The following is an 18,909-nucleotide window of genomic DNA, read 5'->3' as shown; positions in this document are numbered from 1 at the left end:
AATATAAATAAACTAATTTCCAAAAACAACTGATAGCATAATTATAGTAGAAAAATTTTTTTTTATCATTATGCAGCATAAAGTCTTTAACTTCGATTGTTTTTAATCAAATCATAACATTATAAAATATTAAGACATGTCGTATACTGATATCAATTACTGTCGCTTTTTTATTTATTTTTTTTACTATTTTTTTTAAACCGTGTAACTATATATGTATAGTGCTCGGTTTGAAAAGAAAAAAAGTAAACAAAAAAGCGACAGTAACCATATAAATTGTTATCAGTATACGACATGTGTTAATATTTTATGATGTTATGGTTAAATTAAAAATAATCGAAGTTAAAAACTTGATGCTACATAATGAGTGCGTTTCGTAAGCTCCAGTAGTTAATCTTCAATAGTGTCTCGGTATCCTAGATGACATTTAAGTACAAGGGGAAAAGTATGACATGTTATCTCTCTCACACTAATAAGTTATCCACACATTATCTAAATACTTAGATTAAATGGCCAGTGCATACGGAGCGCATCCAATGATAAAAAAATTTATATATATATATATATATATATATATATAGGACTGACACAATCAAGAGCATGGCGGCAAAGCGCGAAAATTTAGATTATTGGGTAACAATAGTTTTCGGTTAGTTAGTATTAGGTATATATTATATACAAGAAAAAGTTCATCAAAGGTCGATTATGTTTACGTTCCACACAAGAGAAAGCGCACAAGGGACACCTAATACGCGTATACGTACACCCCACCCCCTCACGTTGGCGCGTCTGTGATTTCAGTGCCCTTTCAAAATTGTAATGGTCCCAAATCAGTGATATCTACGTTGTCGTACACACTGGTGAGGTTTCGTACGATTTCACGTTAATTTGCATCGCGCCCGTACGTTCTTTTAATTAATTTGTGCACTTGAGTCATTTAAGCGTATACACCTGTGCACGGAAACCACCTTGTAAAAATAGTTGAGCGTAAGTAGTACATGAATTTGGATTTTTTTGTTTTGTTCTTATCGCATTAGCAGTCCAACGAATATGTAACAGGCCTATGATATTTGTTTCCTTCTTCAAATGTACCTGGTTACAGTATTTTGATTAAAATCTTCGTACTCGGCACGATATGTGAAATTTCGATACCTCCAATCAGATAGTTAAGCGACGCGTCGTATATTGGTAAATGTTAGAAAGAAGAGAAAAAAGAGGGCCTGGTGAGTTTTTGCTTTTTTTTTCCGGTAAGCTGTCGATGGGTTTGTTTTTCCAATTACAGTATCGTGATTTCATCGTCTCGCCTATGTAGGCAATATATAGAGGAGCCAAGAAATCGAACGGACATTTGTGTTTCCTTTTTTTGTTAGGCTTGTTGCAATTTTTCATCGAGGTTGGCTCTTGTTTTTGGTTTATTTTTTCATCGCTCTGGTTTTCCACGTTAAGGGTAACGGCGAATTCGCGGGCGGCCATTTTACCTGTTCATCGAAAAGTACGTTGGTATACTTTTATAAGTAGAAATTAGTAAGTATTGAATACAAAGTGTTTATATACAGTAACCGAACTTTTATACTATATAGTAATAAGAAGTTTGTAGAAAAGAAACCATACACGGAAATATTCGATTTTATTGTAGAGTCGAAATTTTAACGAAACTTTATCGATAACGTTTGACAAAATTCTCAACTTGTCGGATGTGGGAAAACTCCACTCTGGGTCTTGACAAATCAAAGTTATTTGATATACATCAATTATTCCAACATACTCGTATTACATACTATGGTGATCTGGACTGTTGTGATCTGACGGGGTATATAACGTATAGCCGATAAATTGTTTCGAAAATTTTTTAACAACAACTAGCTAAATTCAAAAAGAGATTTTACGTGCAAATGTAACAAGCATTACCAAAAAGTACAGCATGTATGGACAGGGGTGTGTGCGTTATTTCCCAAATTTTACTTTTTTAGTCATTTACCCATTGAAATCTCTTTATTGCAACCTAAAATAAAAGTACTACCTATAAAATCTAAACAAAAAGGAAATTAACACGTGCCGTTGAATAAATTTCGATTTCCCATTTAAATAATACGGGATTTCCATTTGTTTTGATCAATAAATTTTTTTTAACCGTTCTAATGATTTATAGTCCACATTAAAATTATAACACCACATCGAGTAGAGTTAAAAACTAATTACTAAATTTATTTAGATTTTTTTGGAACAAATTATTTTTTTAAACAATTCTACAGTAGCAAAAAAATAGCAAAAAAAACTAACAAAAAAGATGGTTTCTTCAATAATTTTTAGGCCTATGAAAGCCTTAAAAAATTTAGTACATAATTTCACCTTTGCTCGAAATGATTAAAAATCATTAGAACGGTTTGAAAAATCTTAATCAGTAATCAGAATTTTTTGTTTCAAGCCACAATGAAGAGATTTCAGAGGGTGAATGACTAAAAAATAACAATAAAATTTGGAAAATAAAGAACACACTAATAGACACACAAACGACGTATATTATTTTTCACTATTCTTGCTCATTTTCAATAACTTTTAAGGTTATACAAATAGCTTTTTTTACTTGTCGGAAATTTAAATCGATTTCGGTCTTACACGTGTAATGTACGTGCAATGTAGCTATTATTCATCTCCTTGAAGGTTTTTATAAAAAAAATTTTTAAATATCTTTAAAAATTTAGAATATTTATGAATAATAATAATGATAAATAAACCGTGTTCAAAATCATTGCCAATAAAATTTAAGTCACTGAATTATGTATATTTTAAATTATTGTAACTGAAAATATTTTTTAAATGATATGAAACCACGTCAAAATAAAGTACCTACGCTATTAGAACTTCAAGTCATTTTTTCATAATTTTTGTAGTTAACCATAGAATTAAAAAAATTAAAAAAGAAAACTTCAAATGATTCCTATCTACTGCGTAACTTAAAAACTTTTCAAAATTCGAGGTAAAATGTTATCTTAGAGCGAGGGGTACAAAATAAGGGGTAAGGACAATTTATTTAGGTTAAACATCATCGAAAATTAATTTTTTACAAGCTTTGACTTTTATTCTGCATAATGACTAACAGTATTAACATTACTGTAAACTGAAACTCAACATCTAACTTGTAGGAAAAAAGAAAATTTTTTTTTTATAAACTGTGTCGTTTATTTCTTACTATGCAACCCAACTCTTATATTTATTTAAAAAATCTATTGGCCTATTTATTTCCTTATAGTAATAAAAATTATTTTGTGAAGCTGCACTTTTTATTCTAGTAAAAATATGAGGTATAGTTGTAAAAGCAGACGTCCCTGAAATCTATTTTTGACAGCATAAATTTTGAATGAATAATAAAAAGAAACTAATTGCAGAAAACGAGTTCCACGTGATATGACTCTCTTTTTGGAAATAATATTTATATATTAGCATATTTGTTGTGGAACAATTTTTATTTTTAACATAAAAAATTGTTTATCTGAATATTCGTTCAATCTCTATGGTATATTTTTTAGTCTTCACGCACTAAACCTGTATTTACAATTCAATTTTCTGTATCGCTCTGGTATAAAGTGAATTAATCTAAAGTGAACTCTCTTTGATACTGTTTTTTCAGACTTGAGGATTTTTTTTCAACGAGCGATTCGCCGATTTATCGTTTCCAGTGTAACCAATACAAGCCCTGTCAATGAAAATTATCATATTAAATAAGCATGGCTGGAAACGAGGAAGAGAATAAATTAGCTGTAAAAGAAAAGACAAAACTTGATGAGCCCTTTGCTATTATACACATTCAACCGCTAATATGGGGTCCGAGATTCCGGTACAATGCCAAAAAGAATGGCGAAGCCTACAGTGTTTTGAGAGGGACAAACAGCACCACGGAGTGTCCTCTGTATCCAACGATCAAAGTAAGTGTAAAATTTCCTGGCAGTATATTTTTACCATTTTTTTTCTTCTTACTAAAAACAAAAAAAAAACCAGGATATACTTATACCTTTTTTCCTTATAATACATTTCATTATAGGCTACTTATCTATATTTCTCTGTAAAAATCAACGTTACATTTAAATAATACAAGTGCACAAAATAGTTTTGTGAACATGAAACTTTTTTTTTTTTTTTTTTTTTTTTTTTTTTTTTTTTTTTTTTTTAATCCAATCCACGTGGAATGTAAGTATAAAATACATTGGATTTTTATACTACTGTTTGAAACTAACGTATTTGTTTTGAATTTACAAAAGAAACTACTATAATGTTGCATTTCCCAGGTTTTCAATCATTTTGGAAAACAGATGTTTGTCATAGTTTCTTGCGTAACGAAAAAAGGTCCACCCTACCTGCAGCATCCTTTCCAGCTTGTCGGCAGTTCGTGCGACGACAAAGGGTATTACCACAGTATCGTGGATATTCCGGAAGACTCTCGAGCTACGGAATTGGTCCTAAAGAACATAGGCATCAAAGTCGTTAGGAAACAAGATATGGTGAAATCTCTAGAAATACGCGAGAGAGATCGAGTCGACCCGTTCAACGGTATGTTAAAAAGTAGTGACTTGTACAATACGTACTTTTACCATTGATGAGGTGATATTGTATGTTACACATGTTGAAATGTTTATAATAATTTTTGGTAAATGGTATGAATATCTTTCAGCGGGTTTTTCGCACAAAACAGATTTCGAGAAGATCGATGTGTCTTCCGTTCGATTAGCGGTTCAAGTTTACCTTCAAAAACCCGATGGTGAGTTTGGCGTAGCTTTGAAACCAATTGTCACGGAGCCCATTTATAACGGAAGTAAGTCAATTTGTGGGTATAAAATGCGTTGATACTTAAATAATATTATTTAATATTATAATTACATTTATCAAAATAATATGTTAACATTAGAACAACACGTACTTTGAAACAATTTATATATTTATTATTATATGGGTGATTATTTTAATCAACTGTAATAATCACCGTTTCTATTTTCTTTTGTTAAAAAAAAAAAAAAAAAAAAAAAAAAAAAAAAAAAAAAAAACTAAATATCAAAACTTACCATACATTCTCAGTAGGATACAACAAATTCTTTGATGAGAATTAGTTAATAATCGTCTAATTAAATTAAATAAAATTAGAAATTAAAAAAAATCTATGTAATTTAAGTTATTGGATGACTCTCAAGCCAAAAGCACAACTGATGTACACTGAGAGAAAAAAACAATAAAAATTATAGAGACGTTCAAGCCAAAATCACTATTCTTAATAAATCGGATGCAAGCTGGCAAACAAAAAAAAATTTTTATTTTTAATAGTAAAGATCATTGTTTTAACAGTTAAAATTATAGCTTAAATAGTAAAAATTATGATTAGAACAGTAAAAATTTCTATACGCGTGAGTAAAATTTATCAACAGATTTTTTTAATCTTTACTGTACTAACCATAATTTTTACTACTCAAACTATAATTTAAACTGTTAAAACAATAATCTTTACCATTGAAAACAATAAAATTTCTTTTTTTGACAGCTTGCATTCGATTTACAGTGTAAAATGGTAATTTTTGCTGGAATTTCTCTATAATTTGTATTGTTTTTTTTCTCCCAGTGTAAAATAATTTATAATTATAAATTGTTCGAGCTTTCATGTGCTAGTTTTTTATTTATTTTTGACGAGTAAAATTTTCTATTTTCCATAAAATGGATCGAATATTAAATTGCTTCTTATTTAGAAGCCACATTAAACTGGTAACTTCCAATAAGCTTTTCTGAAATTTTGAGGGAAAGTAGAATATACAACAATAACCACACAATTCACGCATGAACCACCTTAACTATCAATGGCTTGCTTATTTCGATGGTACAATATTTAAAAAATTTATCCCTCTTAAAGTGCTTTTTTTAAACCAATTTTTTATATTTTAAATACTTTTTTCAAAACAGGATTGGCCAGTAAGACTTTGGATATTGTATTCCTGAGTCCCGACGAAGGCTCAATGAAAGGAGGCGATCTAATCACGTTGCTTTGCACCAAAATATTTTATGAAGACATAATAGTTAAATTTATCCACGAGGAAAGTGGATGGCAGGGATTTGGTAAATTGGTCGAACCATTTCACCACAGGAAGGTATACAAATTTTTATTTAGTCCAAGTTTGTGGTCATAGTTACAAAAATGACCTTTTGTAAAATAAAATTTAGAAAATTCGTACGATTAGACGTAAAATACGTAGCAACGGGAACATATTTTTAAATTTCAGTTTGCACTCTTTTTCGAAACTCCCTGTTACGATGGACCGAGGAGTGAGCAAGGAAAATATAGTTTCGTGGATGTGAAAATACAATTGGAACGACGATCGGATGGAAAACGGAGTGGGATGGTTCCCTTCAAATTTATATCACATGGAAGTGGTAAATACCCTAATATGTTGATATACACTTAAAAGTTGTCATTCGATTAGTTGTGTCGAAATATTTGCTACGTGCCGACGTCGTAAAAACAATATCTGTCGGCAACTTGTAAATTTTTTAATACTAGGTTTTAAGAACTTTTTCAGTCAATATGACATCAAAAAAATACACTATTCTAAAAAAGTTTCGATGGATACACTTATTACAAAGTGTATGTGTAGAGGATACCATAGGGTAATAAATAGGGCCTCTAGATTAATTAATGATTATTAAATTATCCGATAAATATGTATAAAATGAAATTTTTTTTGTAATAAACAAAATGAGTAAGATTTATTCATTTGGCATCCATCAGATGTCAACAAAAAAAAAAAAATATCATACAAAGTACTTGAACGTTATCACTTACAAAACTCTCATTTTTAGATTTTATAATTGATTTCGATTTTTTTTTTTTTTTTTATCAAATAAACAAAAAAAGTACAGATCCCTGCACGATAAAATAAATTTTATAAAAAATAACAGTTTAAACTTCTTATGACGTAAGTTTTTATTTATTAGGAGGAGTACAACAGAGAAAAGATGTCATATCCAGTAGTTTGTTCGATGGGAAGCTTAAACAAAAAGGTAAATTATTTAAAATTAACGTAAGGTGCCGTTGATGGATGGGATAGGCTGATAGCTAAAGTGTAAAGATGCCAAAGAGTCTGTTTTAAAAATTGTATGTATCATACATTACGTGACAGATCTATGTTATACCTGATTACTAAAATAATATACAGTTCCAAAATTTTTCTATTGAAACGGAGATGATGAAGAAAATTTTATTAGAGGAAACGGCAGTTATTTTTATAATTATACTATTTAGAAATAATCACTAAACTTTTATTAAACTATATCACAATTATCTATGATATTTATTTGTTGTGATGTAAATGACAAACCATAAAAGTATTTGGTTGATAAATTTTTCTTTACAAAAGATGCAATAAAATTATTGTTAAAATATTTTTATCTAGAATACAAAAAATAAGATACAATTTTAAACAAAACATTTAATCTGTAATTAAATATTTTACATACAAATTCAAGTTGTAAAAAGGGTAGTTATAAAAATGTTATTATAGCCGATCTACATATTATAATATTAGTATTATTTTCATCGTAAAATTTTTTAGAATTATTACACTAATTTTTTTCTATCATCAGTGATATTTACTATTATATATTAGAAAATTTATAGCTATCTTAAAGGCTTTTAATTATTAATTTATATAAATTTGTATTTTTATTCTGTGTTTTGTAAGAGTGTAATGTTTTATAATAATTAATTCAAAATAGATAATTTTTTTTAGTTTCTAAAAAAATTTAATGGGTAGTTTCTTCAATAGCTGATTAATATTATTAGCCATGTTATATGTATAATAACTATGGTATGGAGAATAAATTAGTTAAAATTACATTATATCCACTCAGATGTAGTCATATACAATTAGAAATAGCTGAAATAGTAAAAATTAAATCAAATTGAACTATTAGTTAAATAAGATGGTTAAATGACCAACGTTAGTCAAACGTATTAAGCTAGAATGCCTAATTTCCTAAGAAATACAAAAAATGTTCTTTTATACTTCGACAATAATAGTATGGATAAAGTATTACTAATGTACTATTAGATCTAGGTGTAATGTTAAAAAATGTAGCAGTGCGATCATTACAAATGGATCATGAAGTACCAAACAGCAGTAAGTTAACAACTTTTTTTTACAAAATTCATCCAATGTAAAATGAGTTTGTGTTAAATTTTAAATAATGGATAATTAAATTTTAGACAAAATGCCAAGAATTGTAAAAGGCAGGCCGTATTTGGAAATCGTAAGACAACCTTGTCCGATTGTAAAGTTTCCGCACGAAAGGGAGTCAAGCAAGTACGATAGCCATATTTTCGGCGAAGCAAAAGGACACGCAAAGAAATCGTACATGACAATAAAGGTAAATTTTTAATATTTTGTAACAAACGATATTATGTCATTTGAAATATATAAAAAAACAACAACTAACGTCGGGAAGGTTGAATAACGGATATACTACAAAAAAAAAAAAAATTTTTTTTCAATTATTTACAGTTTTTCAATAACACATATAAAATGTTTCTGAGTGTATGCTGCGTAACGGCTGATTACCCGTATAATTTCCACCCAAATTCAATTGTTACGAAGACCGAAAACCACAAATTTATACGCAACGGGTTCATACACGAGATTCCAATCGAAGCCAACCAAAAAGAGTTAGTTTTCAACGAGCCTCTGCTATTTTCGATACAGCATCTCAAAAAGAGCGATTACGAGGCCAAACAGTTGGAAATAGAAGGACTCAAAGTCAATCCATTCGGCTGTAAGTTTCTTCAGCCCACAAGTAATGTTTCTACGTTGTTACTCCCATTGTTTCGTTTGTTTGCGTTTTCAGCTGTTCCAGAATTTTCCGAAGCCGTGAAAAGTATGGACGTGCATCGGGTTCGTCTGGGCTTTTTCGGATACTACGAGAAAAATGACGAAATCATGCCACTTGACCTCGTTGTTTCCAACGTTATTACAGATGCAAGTGAGTTTTTGACCAATACTGCTGAGTTGACGCAAAAAACATACAAAATATATGTGATTTTTGTTGCCAGGGATCGTTAAAAGACCCGGCATAAGAAGCCTGAGTCGCGGTTTTGGGCCCGTCAATGGAGGAGTGTACTTGATTTTATGTTGTGATAATATAGACCCGAACGACACTAAGGTGGAGTTTTACCACGAAAACGAAGATAAAGAAATCACCTGGAAAGTGCAAGCTAATCCCGTTTATTTTCATGAACAAGTGGGTCGAAAGTGCATTGGGAGGCTATTTTTTTTCATTTATTATATATTGCGTTGTATATGTATTAATATTAATCCACGCTGAATTTTTTCAGGCAGCGATTATTTGCAGGACGCCTTCCTATTGCGATCAAAACACTAAAAGTGTCATTGACGTCAATATTCAGCTGATAAAAGGCTCGTGCGACCTCAGAAGTATCCCGTACCCATTCATGTTGTGGCCCAGTAAGTAGCTTTACCACAAAGTAGATATAAATAATCATACCAGTGTCTACCTATATATGATTTTTTCATTGACATGTAAATTATGTTTTTTTTTTTTTTTTTTTTTTTTTGTAAGAACGGAATTGTAAAGTTACAAAATATAATTATAAAAACATTATTTATTTTCATATTAACTTTAATCAAATACAATTTTTTCTACTTGTTTTGAACAGACGAATAAATGAATCGCTTGAAATCATTTTTATATTATCAATAACTTACTTTACATACATATCAAATACAACTAGAATTAAATGCAACAAATAAAAATACTTTAGTCTCGTTGCAATAAATTTTTAGGATATGATATTTAAAATTTTTCCAATACCTTTATCGAAATTATAGAAATTATTTCAAGACAAATTAATTTACTTCCAAAAAATACATAATAAAAGGCACTGGTATCTTCAAGCCTACAAGTAAAAAAAAACTATATGCAATAATCAATTTAACAGTGAAAAATAAATTTATATCTGATTTAAATTTTATTCTTTTGATGTATGTGATAAAAATAAATAATCACCCATTCTTCGACTTAGCTATTCGTGGCACTTGAGTTTTTTTCCACGGGAACTAAGTAAGCAAATGTGAATCATGTACTACGTAGAGTTGAACCGTGCGACCAATTATGAACAAATTTTTTTAATATAATTCTTAATTCAGAAAATTCATATTTTGGAGTAAATCTTTAAAATTTCACTATTGGACCATTCAATATTGTTTCAGTAAATTTTTTATTTCTAGTTCCCGTAAGAGTCATGAATCACCTGTCATCTTTGATGTCACAGAGCGCATCAATAGGTAAGAATTTTTTGTACATGTATTGACACCAACAATTATTAATAATGGAACTATCGAGATACGTAGACTGCTGTATTCAAGTGTGCATAATAACAATAAACAACTTACATATTTATAACTCCAAACCGTCAATTTCACATTAATCCATTTAAAACTTCGATTACACCAACTTTCTTAAACGAACAGTTTTGTAATTTCTACATTTTTTACTTTTTTTGTGAAGCCTTTTATGAGTAATCAAATACTGTTTAACATAAAAAAATGTTTTAAATAAAAATATATTATGACAGGAAAACTGCAGGACAGAGTCTTAATCTTCTTATCTTTTGCAGCAATCCTAACTTTTTTTGAAAAAAATTAATAAATTCTGTAGAGCTAGTTAAATCGATTTGTTTAGTTTTAAGAAATCATTAACTCTACAAAAAATTTATTATTTACAGAGTATCACGATGAAGAAACAAGTAGTGATTGTAAGTCATTTATTTATTAATTTATAATTAAGAAAATATTTTTTTAATTTACAAATAACTGCGCCATCTAATGTGCTTAGAATGTTAAAGGAAACGAAACGGTGATCCGTAGGAATGTTGAGAAAATTAATGGATAAATTGAATTTTAATCGACTTTCCTTTTAAATGGAGAAACAGTCACATATTGAGAAGACATGATATGAATGTTTTCTAAATTTTAGAATTAAAGTAGACAGTTCTCCTACTGTGGCAAAAATGTCGGTTTTTCTATCTCTACGCGTGTGCGTATAAAAAGTCATATCTGAGGATTTCTTTGACTACTTTTTTTGTTTTTGAATACCTATCACCTCAAAAAAATAAAATTTTGATTAAAATAACTTTCTTATTTCAATCTTATCGAATTTAAAAATCGATTTTTTACCTTAAATATTACATGACAAAAAATTGTAGAAATTGAAACATTTTCTACGGAAAAATTTATTTAGATAAAATTTTTAAAAATTAGGTATGTGCGTAAGATTATGTATTAACAAAAAAGGTGTACTCGTGCATGGATGTAATATAGTAATTTGATACCTCAGAATTCTGTCGATTATTTTTGATCAACAAGGCTTATTTGTTATGAATTCAGGTACTAATTACCGCTAAAAAAATTGGGTTTCATCGACTGTTCTTATTTTATTTTAAATTATTTTAATTTTTGGGAATTGATATTTTTGAAAATATCAGATAACAACAAAAAATAATTACAAAATCATATAAATTAAATTTATCTTATAAATTAATTTTTAATAATCTGTAACCCTCATGATTTGATGAAAAACGATGTTTAAAGTAGGTTAACTAAAAAAATAAAATAATAACAAAAGGATCATTGAAATCTACTCAACTAGCAGCAAATTTTATTTTGCGATAAAACTGTTTTAAATTTTCTGACAGATCAACGATTCCTTCAACATTTTATTTTTGTTTTTATTGTTATGAACCCTATAATAAGTATTATGATTGTGATGATTATTATCTTATTTATTGTAATAATTATTGTGTTCGTTATAGCTGAAGACGAGGAAAAAAATGAAGAAATGGACATTGAAAGTAGTAGAGATGTTGCTGAGTCCGTAAAAAAACAAACAATGAAAAGAATGAGGGAGTCTAGCACCCTAATTTCAATAAAACCCTTACCAAAAAGACCGGCAAATGGTAAGCAAAGCCCTGGCAAATGCACAATAGTTGTGTTTGGCTTAGCAGTTTCAAACACCCGGGGTCATCCATCAACTACCTAAACGTATTTTTATATTTGAATTATAATTAAGTACTTATGTGTACAGAAATAAATGTACGCTTCAATATCCCAAGAGTAACCCCGAACTCCCTGGGCTACTCATCCGAACAAAACTAACAAGTTTTGTAACTGTCTGCTAAAGACTTACTTTTCGATATAATCGAAATTTTACTTAATTTTATTTAATTTGAATAATACGATAAAAATATTTTGTAAACAGTTGATTCAGGGCAAATTAAAAAGGGATACCCAGTACCTCCACCTTTTAGGCAACTTGGAAATACTTCGGATGCAGAACTACAGAAAATAGTTAATCAATTTTCTCTGGGAACAACAGAGACCCCGCAGACATTGGCTGGTAAGATGATACAAAATTACAGAATTCAAGATTTTTCAATGGATTCAGCAGTGTAATTAAGTGATTGAAACGCTTCTATCTGTTTGCCCATGGATTGCAGTAAAATGCGAAACGGACGTCAAGTTGGACTCATCAAAGAATCTTCCAAATAGTAACCCAAATATGTTTTGTACGCCTCAACAAGGAGTACCACCAGCATCGTTGCAAGTCCCTTCCACATCACAGCAAATGTGCAATACGTTTGATACCTTGTCCATGCTAGAAAATCACCAAAATGCAATTTACAACGAATTTTGTCCGCTTCAAAATAATACAGCAAGTAAGTAGATTAACAGTTTTTAGGTTAGTCTTGCTCAAAATTTGCATTGGAAGATGATAAGATTAGATTTCAATCATGTGTTTACATTTTTATCGATCAGAGTAGTCTTTATAAATTTTTTGAAAATTATTCTGAATCTGATAGGTTGAACTCATTTGTATTACAATTACGAAGATGTTATAAAAATAGCATCATGCAAAAATTTAATGTAATATCTCTATGTTTTCATTGGTAAATTAAAATTATAATGAAAAATATACCAATTGTCTTGAGATTTTGTTAACTAAAATTTTTCAAAGTAAGTCAACCACAGTCACCCTGAATAGACATACCGGTTTATCTTGATTACATTTTTTGATTATACTCCGTGAAAACAAATCTATTTTCATTTTCCTTTTGAAAATTCCTTTATTTTGTATAAATTGAATCATTTACTTTATTTACTTATGTTGTAATAAACACCATTTGGCTCAAACAATTTGTATAAAACAAACCCCGAAAAAACTTTATTTTTTAAAAATCTACAATCAGCAGATATTGACAAAAAATTTTTTTTTTAATTGATAAGGTCTAATTATTATTGGGACTACATTTTAGTGTCTAACTTTGCATATTATATTCATCAAAGTTACGAAATTTTTACTTATACTTTCACAATATGAATGAACAAACAAATAATAATTAAAAAAAAAAAAAATTTGACTAGAATAAATACATATGACGTAGGGACAATGAAATTTTTTTTAATTAGGTGAGAACCCCACGTAACACATGACTTAGTCCCATGACAAATGTAATCAAAAATAGCTTTTTATTGAACTATTTCTTATAAATTTCTTTAAAAAATAGTAAATTTATTTCACTTTATTTATTTCTACAATCTCATCCAACTAAATCCATCAAAAAATCTACTTTAACTAATCACGTAAAGAATAAAAAGATGAGCTGATTTTCGACGATTTTATTAATGATCAGATTATCCTGCTACTCGGGTTTTTGGTCCCGTTCAAAGGAATTCCAGCAAGAATGCTATAGTAGACAATTCCGTACGTGTTGGATTTCATGTCAAAAATTCGTTGACAATTTATAGGAATTCCCGTAGGACTTTAACATTTAAGAAAGCTTATAAAATTCTGCAGGAGATTATGCAGGATTTTTCTGTTGAAAAGAGCGTATAAAGCTTTGCAAACATTTCTACAAAACATCCGTAAGATTTTACTTCCGAAATAAGCCTATTGAATTCTAAGTTTAAAATCTCACAGAAAATATTACAAATTCCATACGAATTAGGGATCAAATGATTCATAGCGTCATCTGGTAGAAAAGTCCATTAGTGTACACGCAGACTTGCTTTCGCGGAGTGAGATGGAAAACCATTTGAGCGGCAAACACGTGAAAGGCGATCGATTGATAAAACCTAATCCATCACAATGGTTTTTACAGGTAACTGGACGCAAATGAGCTCATTGGATGCAAACCCACCCGTGAGTTCCGTTCAGCAACCTGCAGGGACACCCAACGAATGTTCCATCCCAGACACCGTCAAGCAGCTTTACTCGAAGGAACAGGAACGGGAGGATCAAAATTTGAAGTTCTTGGGCGTGGATTTGGTGGACTTTTTCAAGAACTCGAAACCTTTGGCTCCGCTGAGCCCATCCAAGCTTGGCAATAATAATATTGTTGAAAATCTCAGCGTTAACAAAGTTTTGTCTCAAAACACATTTGGTGCTTCCTCCGATGGGTTGCAACGTGAACCACAACATCCTGTAGAGCGTGAGTCAACCAAAGGTAAGAAACTAAAGTTGTCAAACTCTATTTTTTTTTTTTTTTCACAGAATCATCGTCAACAAAATATCCCGCAAATCCAGCAACTACAGCTCGTAAGCAGGACAACGACATTTTTTCCTGCGTAACAGGAGTAGACGACGAACTCTTCCGTATCATCGCGGACCTGCAGAACCATGATTATCCAACTTCGGATGTTCAAAAATCTCAGCAAAACACCCCTCACCCGGTGAACTCACCAATGGAGAGTAATTATTTTCCACGCCCGACGAACATGTACCAGCAGCCAACAGGTATATACATTATCCGTCTATACAGGTGTACACATGTGTCGAGCTAGTTTGTTTAGTAAGATAATTTTTGTTTGAAAAATCGATCGCGTTTTGATTCAAACATTGTTTTTTTTTTGTTTTTTTTTTTTATTTCAATGTGGTTTTACAGCAGGTCATCAGCCAATGCCACCGAATGGTCCTCATAAGCATCCGGGGTTGATGCGAGGGAAATCTGAGCCACACGGTTACTGCAACGACCCGAACATACCGCAACTGGTATCGGCACCGTGCGCCCCCCAATGCTGTTGCAACGTCCATAATCCGATGCAAGCGCAAGTTAATTACACAAATCCAGCGCAGTTTTGTGCTCGAAATCAATGTGGCCGGCGAATGAGTAATCCGCATTATCCAGTTTCGATGTCATACAATGGCCCGTATCAGTGGAGCGGTCACGGTGTGGATCAGCCGCAAGATAATTTTATGAATGTCGTGGCTCCTGCCGTTGACTGTCAATCTAATGGTTGTACCATGGCGCACAGGCAACCGTGTGGTTCGAATACGTACTACAAACATGGCCATCAGAATATGGCGCGTACAGAGGTTGATTCCGTGAACGCATCGTCGCCTGATTTTTGGCATCAATATGGGGGACACAGTGGGCCGCAATTGCAAATGAATAATCCAGGTATTATTTTATATAATCATTGTTTTGATTTGTATCATTAACCTTTTTCACGGAGTTATTCTGAAACTCAGGGGATATTTGTGTCGATTGGATGTCAACGGGTCCACCAAGATTTTTTTCGTACTGTGTACAAATAATTGCTTGACGGTTTGGCCCGAGCGAAAATTATTTTAACGAATACAAAATGATGGTTGATACTAAGAATTATTAAAGTCCAGATTTAAGACAAGTAATAAAATTAAACAAGTTACGTTATTTTTATTATTCGTCATAAATTTCATTCTAGAACAATAGGGAAAAATAATAAATGGAAAAAACTTTTATTGCTTATCAAACCATCTAGTACTTCACTTTGAAAATTTCATAAAAATTAGTTTCTAATAATTATTAATAACATATCATTTTTATTGTATTATATTACACATGTATAAGAAACAAATAATAAATAATAATAATAATTGTGGGCACTTGTACGAATCAATCTCAAGAACAAAACAAAAAAAAAAATCTAATAATAAGTACTAAGAAGTTTAAATAATAACGTGTCACAAATAATTTCAGAACAATAAGTTTTATTAGTTGTCTCAAATCTAGACTTTGTAAACTGTTATTGTTTATTTCTATTTTTGACTTGTTGTTCAAAATAGTTATTACCAATTAATCGAATAAAATTATTTCTGCTTGGGTGTAGACAAATACGGAAGTCTAGTTTCTCACCTTGAAAATTATTCTTTTAGATTCATCGATATTTTCAGATTTATTGTGAAATGCTTATTTGAAATGTTGTGGATTGTTTAACTGTCGAGTTTCAAGATTTGTTACCGATTTAAAAGATTGATAAACTTTTTAGTCATGATTTTATGAAGCAAACTTACCTCAAAAAACTATTTAAAAAATATTCAACTTAATTTGTTTGAACAATGGCAGCAAATAAAAATTGCGAATTTTGATCATAACAATTTAATTTCTAAAAATAGTTTTATTGTAATATACTTAGACTACTGCATGCAGTTAACTTATTAGTTGCATAACTTCTTTTTAATTTAATATAATATATAGATTCCAAGCAGCTCATTTTATAGCTATAAACATATTCTATTGCATTTAATATTTTTTTTTTTACTCAAACTTTTTCGTACAGATGTGTATTTTTCATTGCAACAATCGTTCCTTATATGCAATGGCAAAAATTTTTGTACAAGTTACACGCAGGTGTTTTGAAGTAATTAATTTTTCCACTAAAACTTAGCCCATAAATTTAGATTTAAGTAAGCTGAACACGTAAAATAAACTCTATAAAAATTCCCTAGAAAATCTCAATCTTTGAATAGATGCATGTACAAAAAAAAATTTTTTTTAAAGATTTATAATTTGTACGTATCATAAAGTAATAAAAAATCCATAAAAATAAATAAAGTTACTTTAAATTCTCTCTTAAGTTTTATTTCTTTATTTAACAATAAATATTAAAGTGGTGTTACATTTATGTTGATTTTAATACAATTTCCATTTATTAAAATAAGTACTTTTTGTATTTGTTAACGCCAAAAACAACATTAAAAATGTACATAATGAAGCAGACTAAAAATATTTTATTGTTATACGTAGGTTGTAACCAAACCTTGGCAAATCAGTATACACCGTATCAACCACAAATGATTCCGCAACAATCAAACAGTTATCCATTGCAACAACGAATAACAAGCACTGACAGTGGTGAGCTCGTTTAAGTATATTTTACACTTGATAGATTCAAATTTTAATTGAAGGAATTTTAGATAATCAGTACCCTGGACCAAGAAATCAAAATTTTGCTCACTCCGAGGCACCATTAGTTGAAGCAACTCTTCAAAAACAGTATCCACAGGTTATTGTTCAACATAATGCTCCTGTAGCCGGCAGCGTTAATTTGCTTACTGCTTCTAAAACTGAAAACCGATTGGATGGGTTTAACAATGGTAATATTTTTTTTCTTTTTTTTTTGTTGGATTAAGTATAAGATACTGTTTTTTTATAAAATTACTCAACTCACACTATTTTATAATACTTTAAATTTTATAGAACGACTAAGTGATTAACACGATTTGAGAGATAGATTCAATTTTTGTAAACGATTTTCTAAAATTATTTGAGAGCCCTACAAAAATCGGGATGTGCTAATACAAATAAAATTTTTAAAATATTAGTTTTCTCCTACTTTTGATGAATAAGACACATTTTTTTGCTTTTAATTCCAATTAAAAAAATTCTGTATTAAAATGTTGAAGAAAGAATTGAATTCTAATAAAGTATTCCGAAATTATGTAAAGTCAACAAGTTAAAATATTTAGAGATACAAAAAGATGTTTGGATGTTACTTTGGAATTCGATTTTTATAAAATCGATTTAAGATCATTGGAGATTTTTTTGCTTTTTATAAATTTTGTTATTGTGATTAATAGTTTTGGAAATAACTCAAGAATTGAGAAATGAAGAAAAAAAAAAAAAAAAAAAAAAATATTGACAACATGTAAAGCTTTTACAACATCATCATTTTAAAATTGTCTTGAATTTTCAAAATAAGTACATGTCGTCTTGAGTACAAATTAAAAAAAAAAATGTATATATAACTATATCGAGAGAAAACTAGATATTTCGTGCATAAAGCTCTAAATTTTTTTCTTGCGTTGGGTGCCGTACAAATATTACTTCACCAAAAAAGCTAGATAAATGAATAAAATTTTACATCGTCTACGTATTTGTATAATGCTAAAATAATATTTTTTTTTTTTTTTACAGATGAATCTACATAAAACAACGACGAACATAGTTATTAGTGATTATCCATCTGCTATGAGCAGGATTCAAATGTAAGGTAATATTGTTTGATACGATGGACTTTTGAGTTAAAATACCAACAAGACATCGAACTGAGAGATAATATTTTAAAAATTGTTGACTATTTAGTTAGCATTCTTGCGAATTAAAATGTTTCGTAATTTATAAGTTTAAGTAATGACTTTGTAAGAAAAACTTGGTATTTTTTGTAAAAAAAAAAAAAAAAAAATCGCAAGTTTTGATAGAATTTTTAATTTTTACAACTTTTAACATTTTTTATATACTTGTAAAAATTACTAGTTGTATTTTTAAGCTCTCTTGAGCTAATCCAAGAGCATAATTTTTATTATTGTATTTAAACTAAAAGTTTTTTGCCCATTGATTATTAAAAAAACCTGTCATAGGATTTACCTATAATAAAATAGTTTGTGCCCAAAACTCAGGCGAAAAAAAATTGTATAAAAAAAGTAATAAAATTAGTTGGAATAAATATATTTTAACAAGTGTTTTAAAATCGATACCTTCAACTACAAACAATTAATAAATGTTTTAGTTCAGTAAAAAAAGTATGAAGGTCTTTTTATTAAAACTAA

General features: G+C 29.6%; 1 protein-coding gene across 2 annotated transcripts; it reads left to right on the top strand.

Annotated features, from left to right (window-relative positions):
• Positions 1-730: 730 nt before the first annotated feature.
• On the top strand, positions 731-18,808 carry LOC106639210 (uncharacterized). 2 transcript variants are annotated; one of them, XM_089591437.1, is made up of 24 exons: positions 731-987; positions 3,629-3,923; positions 4,284-4,545; positions 4,667-4,807; positions 5,938-6,122; positions 6,255-6,405; positions 6,967-7,032; positions 8,082-8,150; positions 8,237-8,397; positions 8,532-8,799; positions 8,872-9,006; positions 9,077-9,264; positions 9,359-9,488; positions 10,272-10,328; positions 10,769-10,798; positions 11,855-11,998; positions 12,301-12,438; positions 12,539-12,757; positions 14,201-14,530; positions 14,593-14,835; positions 14,984-15,499; positions 17,108-17,212; positions 17,278-17,457; positions 18,278-18,808. In XM_089591437.1, exons 2-24 carry the CDS (start codon positions 3,726-3,728, stop codon positions 18,289-18,291), a joined length of 3,930 nt encoding a protein of 1,309 aa, XP_089447563.1. In that variant the 5' UTR covers positions 731-987; positions 3,629-3,725; the 3' UTR covers positions 18,292-18,808. The 2 variants fall into 2 exon arrangements, with proteins under 2 accessions (XP_089447563.1, XP_089447562.1); XM_089591436.1 differs by having other exon boundaries at positions 17,108-17,215.
• The last annotated feature ends 101 nt before the right edge of the window (positions 18,809-18,909 follow it).

The sequence above is a fragment of the Copidosoma floridanum genome, unplaced genomic scaffold (assembly GCF_036245765.1).
Source record: "Copidosoma floridanum isolate Cflo_tuat_1 unplaced genomic scaffold, Cflo_Japanese_pri ptg000013l, whole genome shotgun sequence".
Taxonomy (NCBI): domain Eukaryota; kingdom Metazoa; phylum Arthropoda; class Insecta; order Hymenoptera; family Encyrtidae; genus Copidosoma; species Copidosoma floridanum.
Note: the sequence above shows the minus strand (reverse complement) of the source record. Positions and strands in the feature narration are given on the sequence as shown.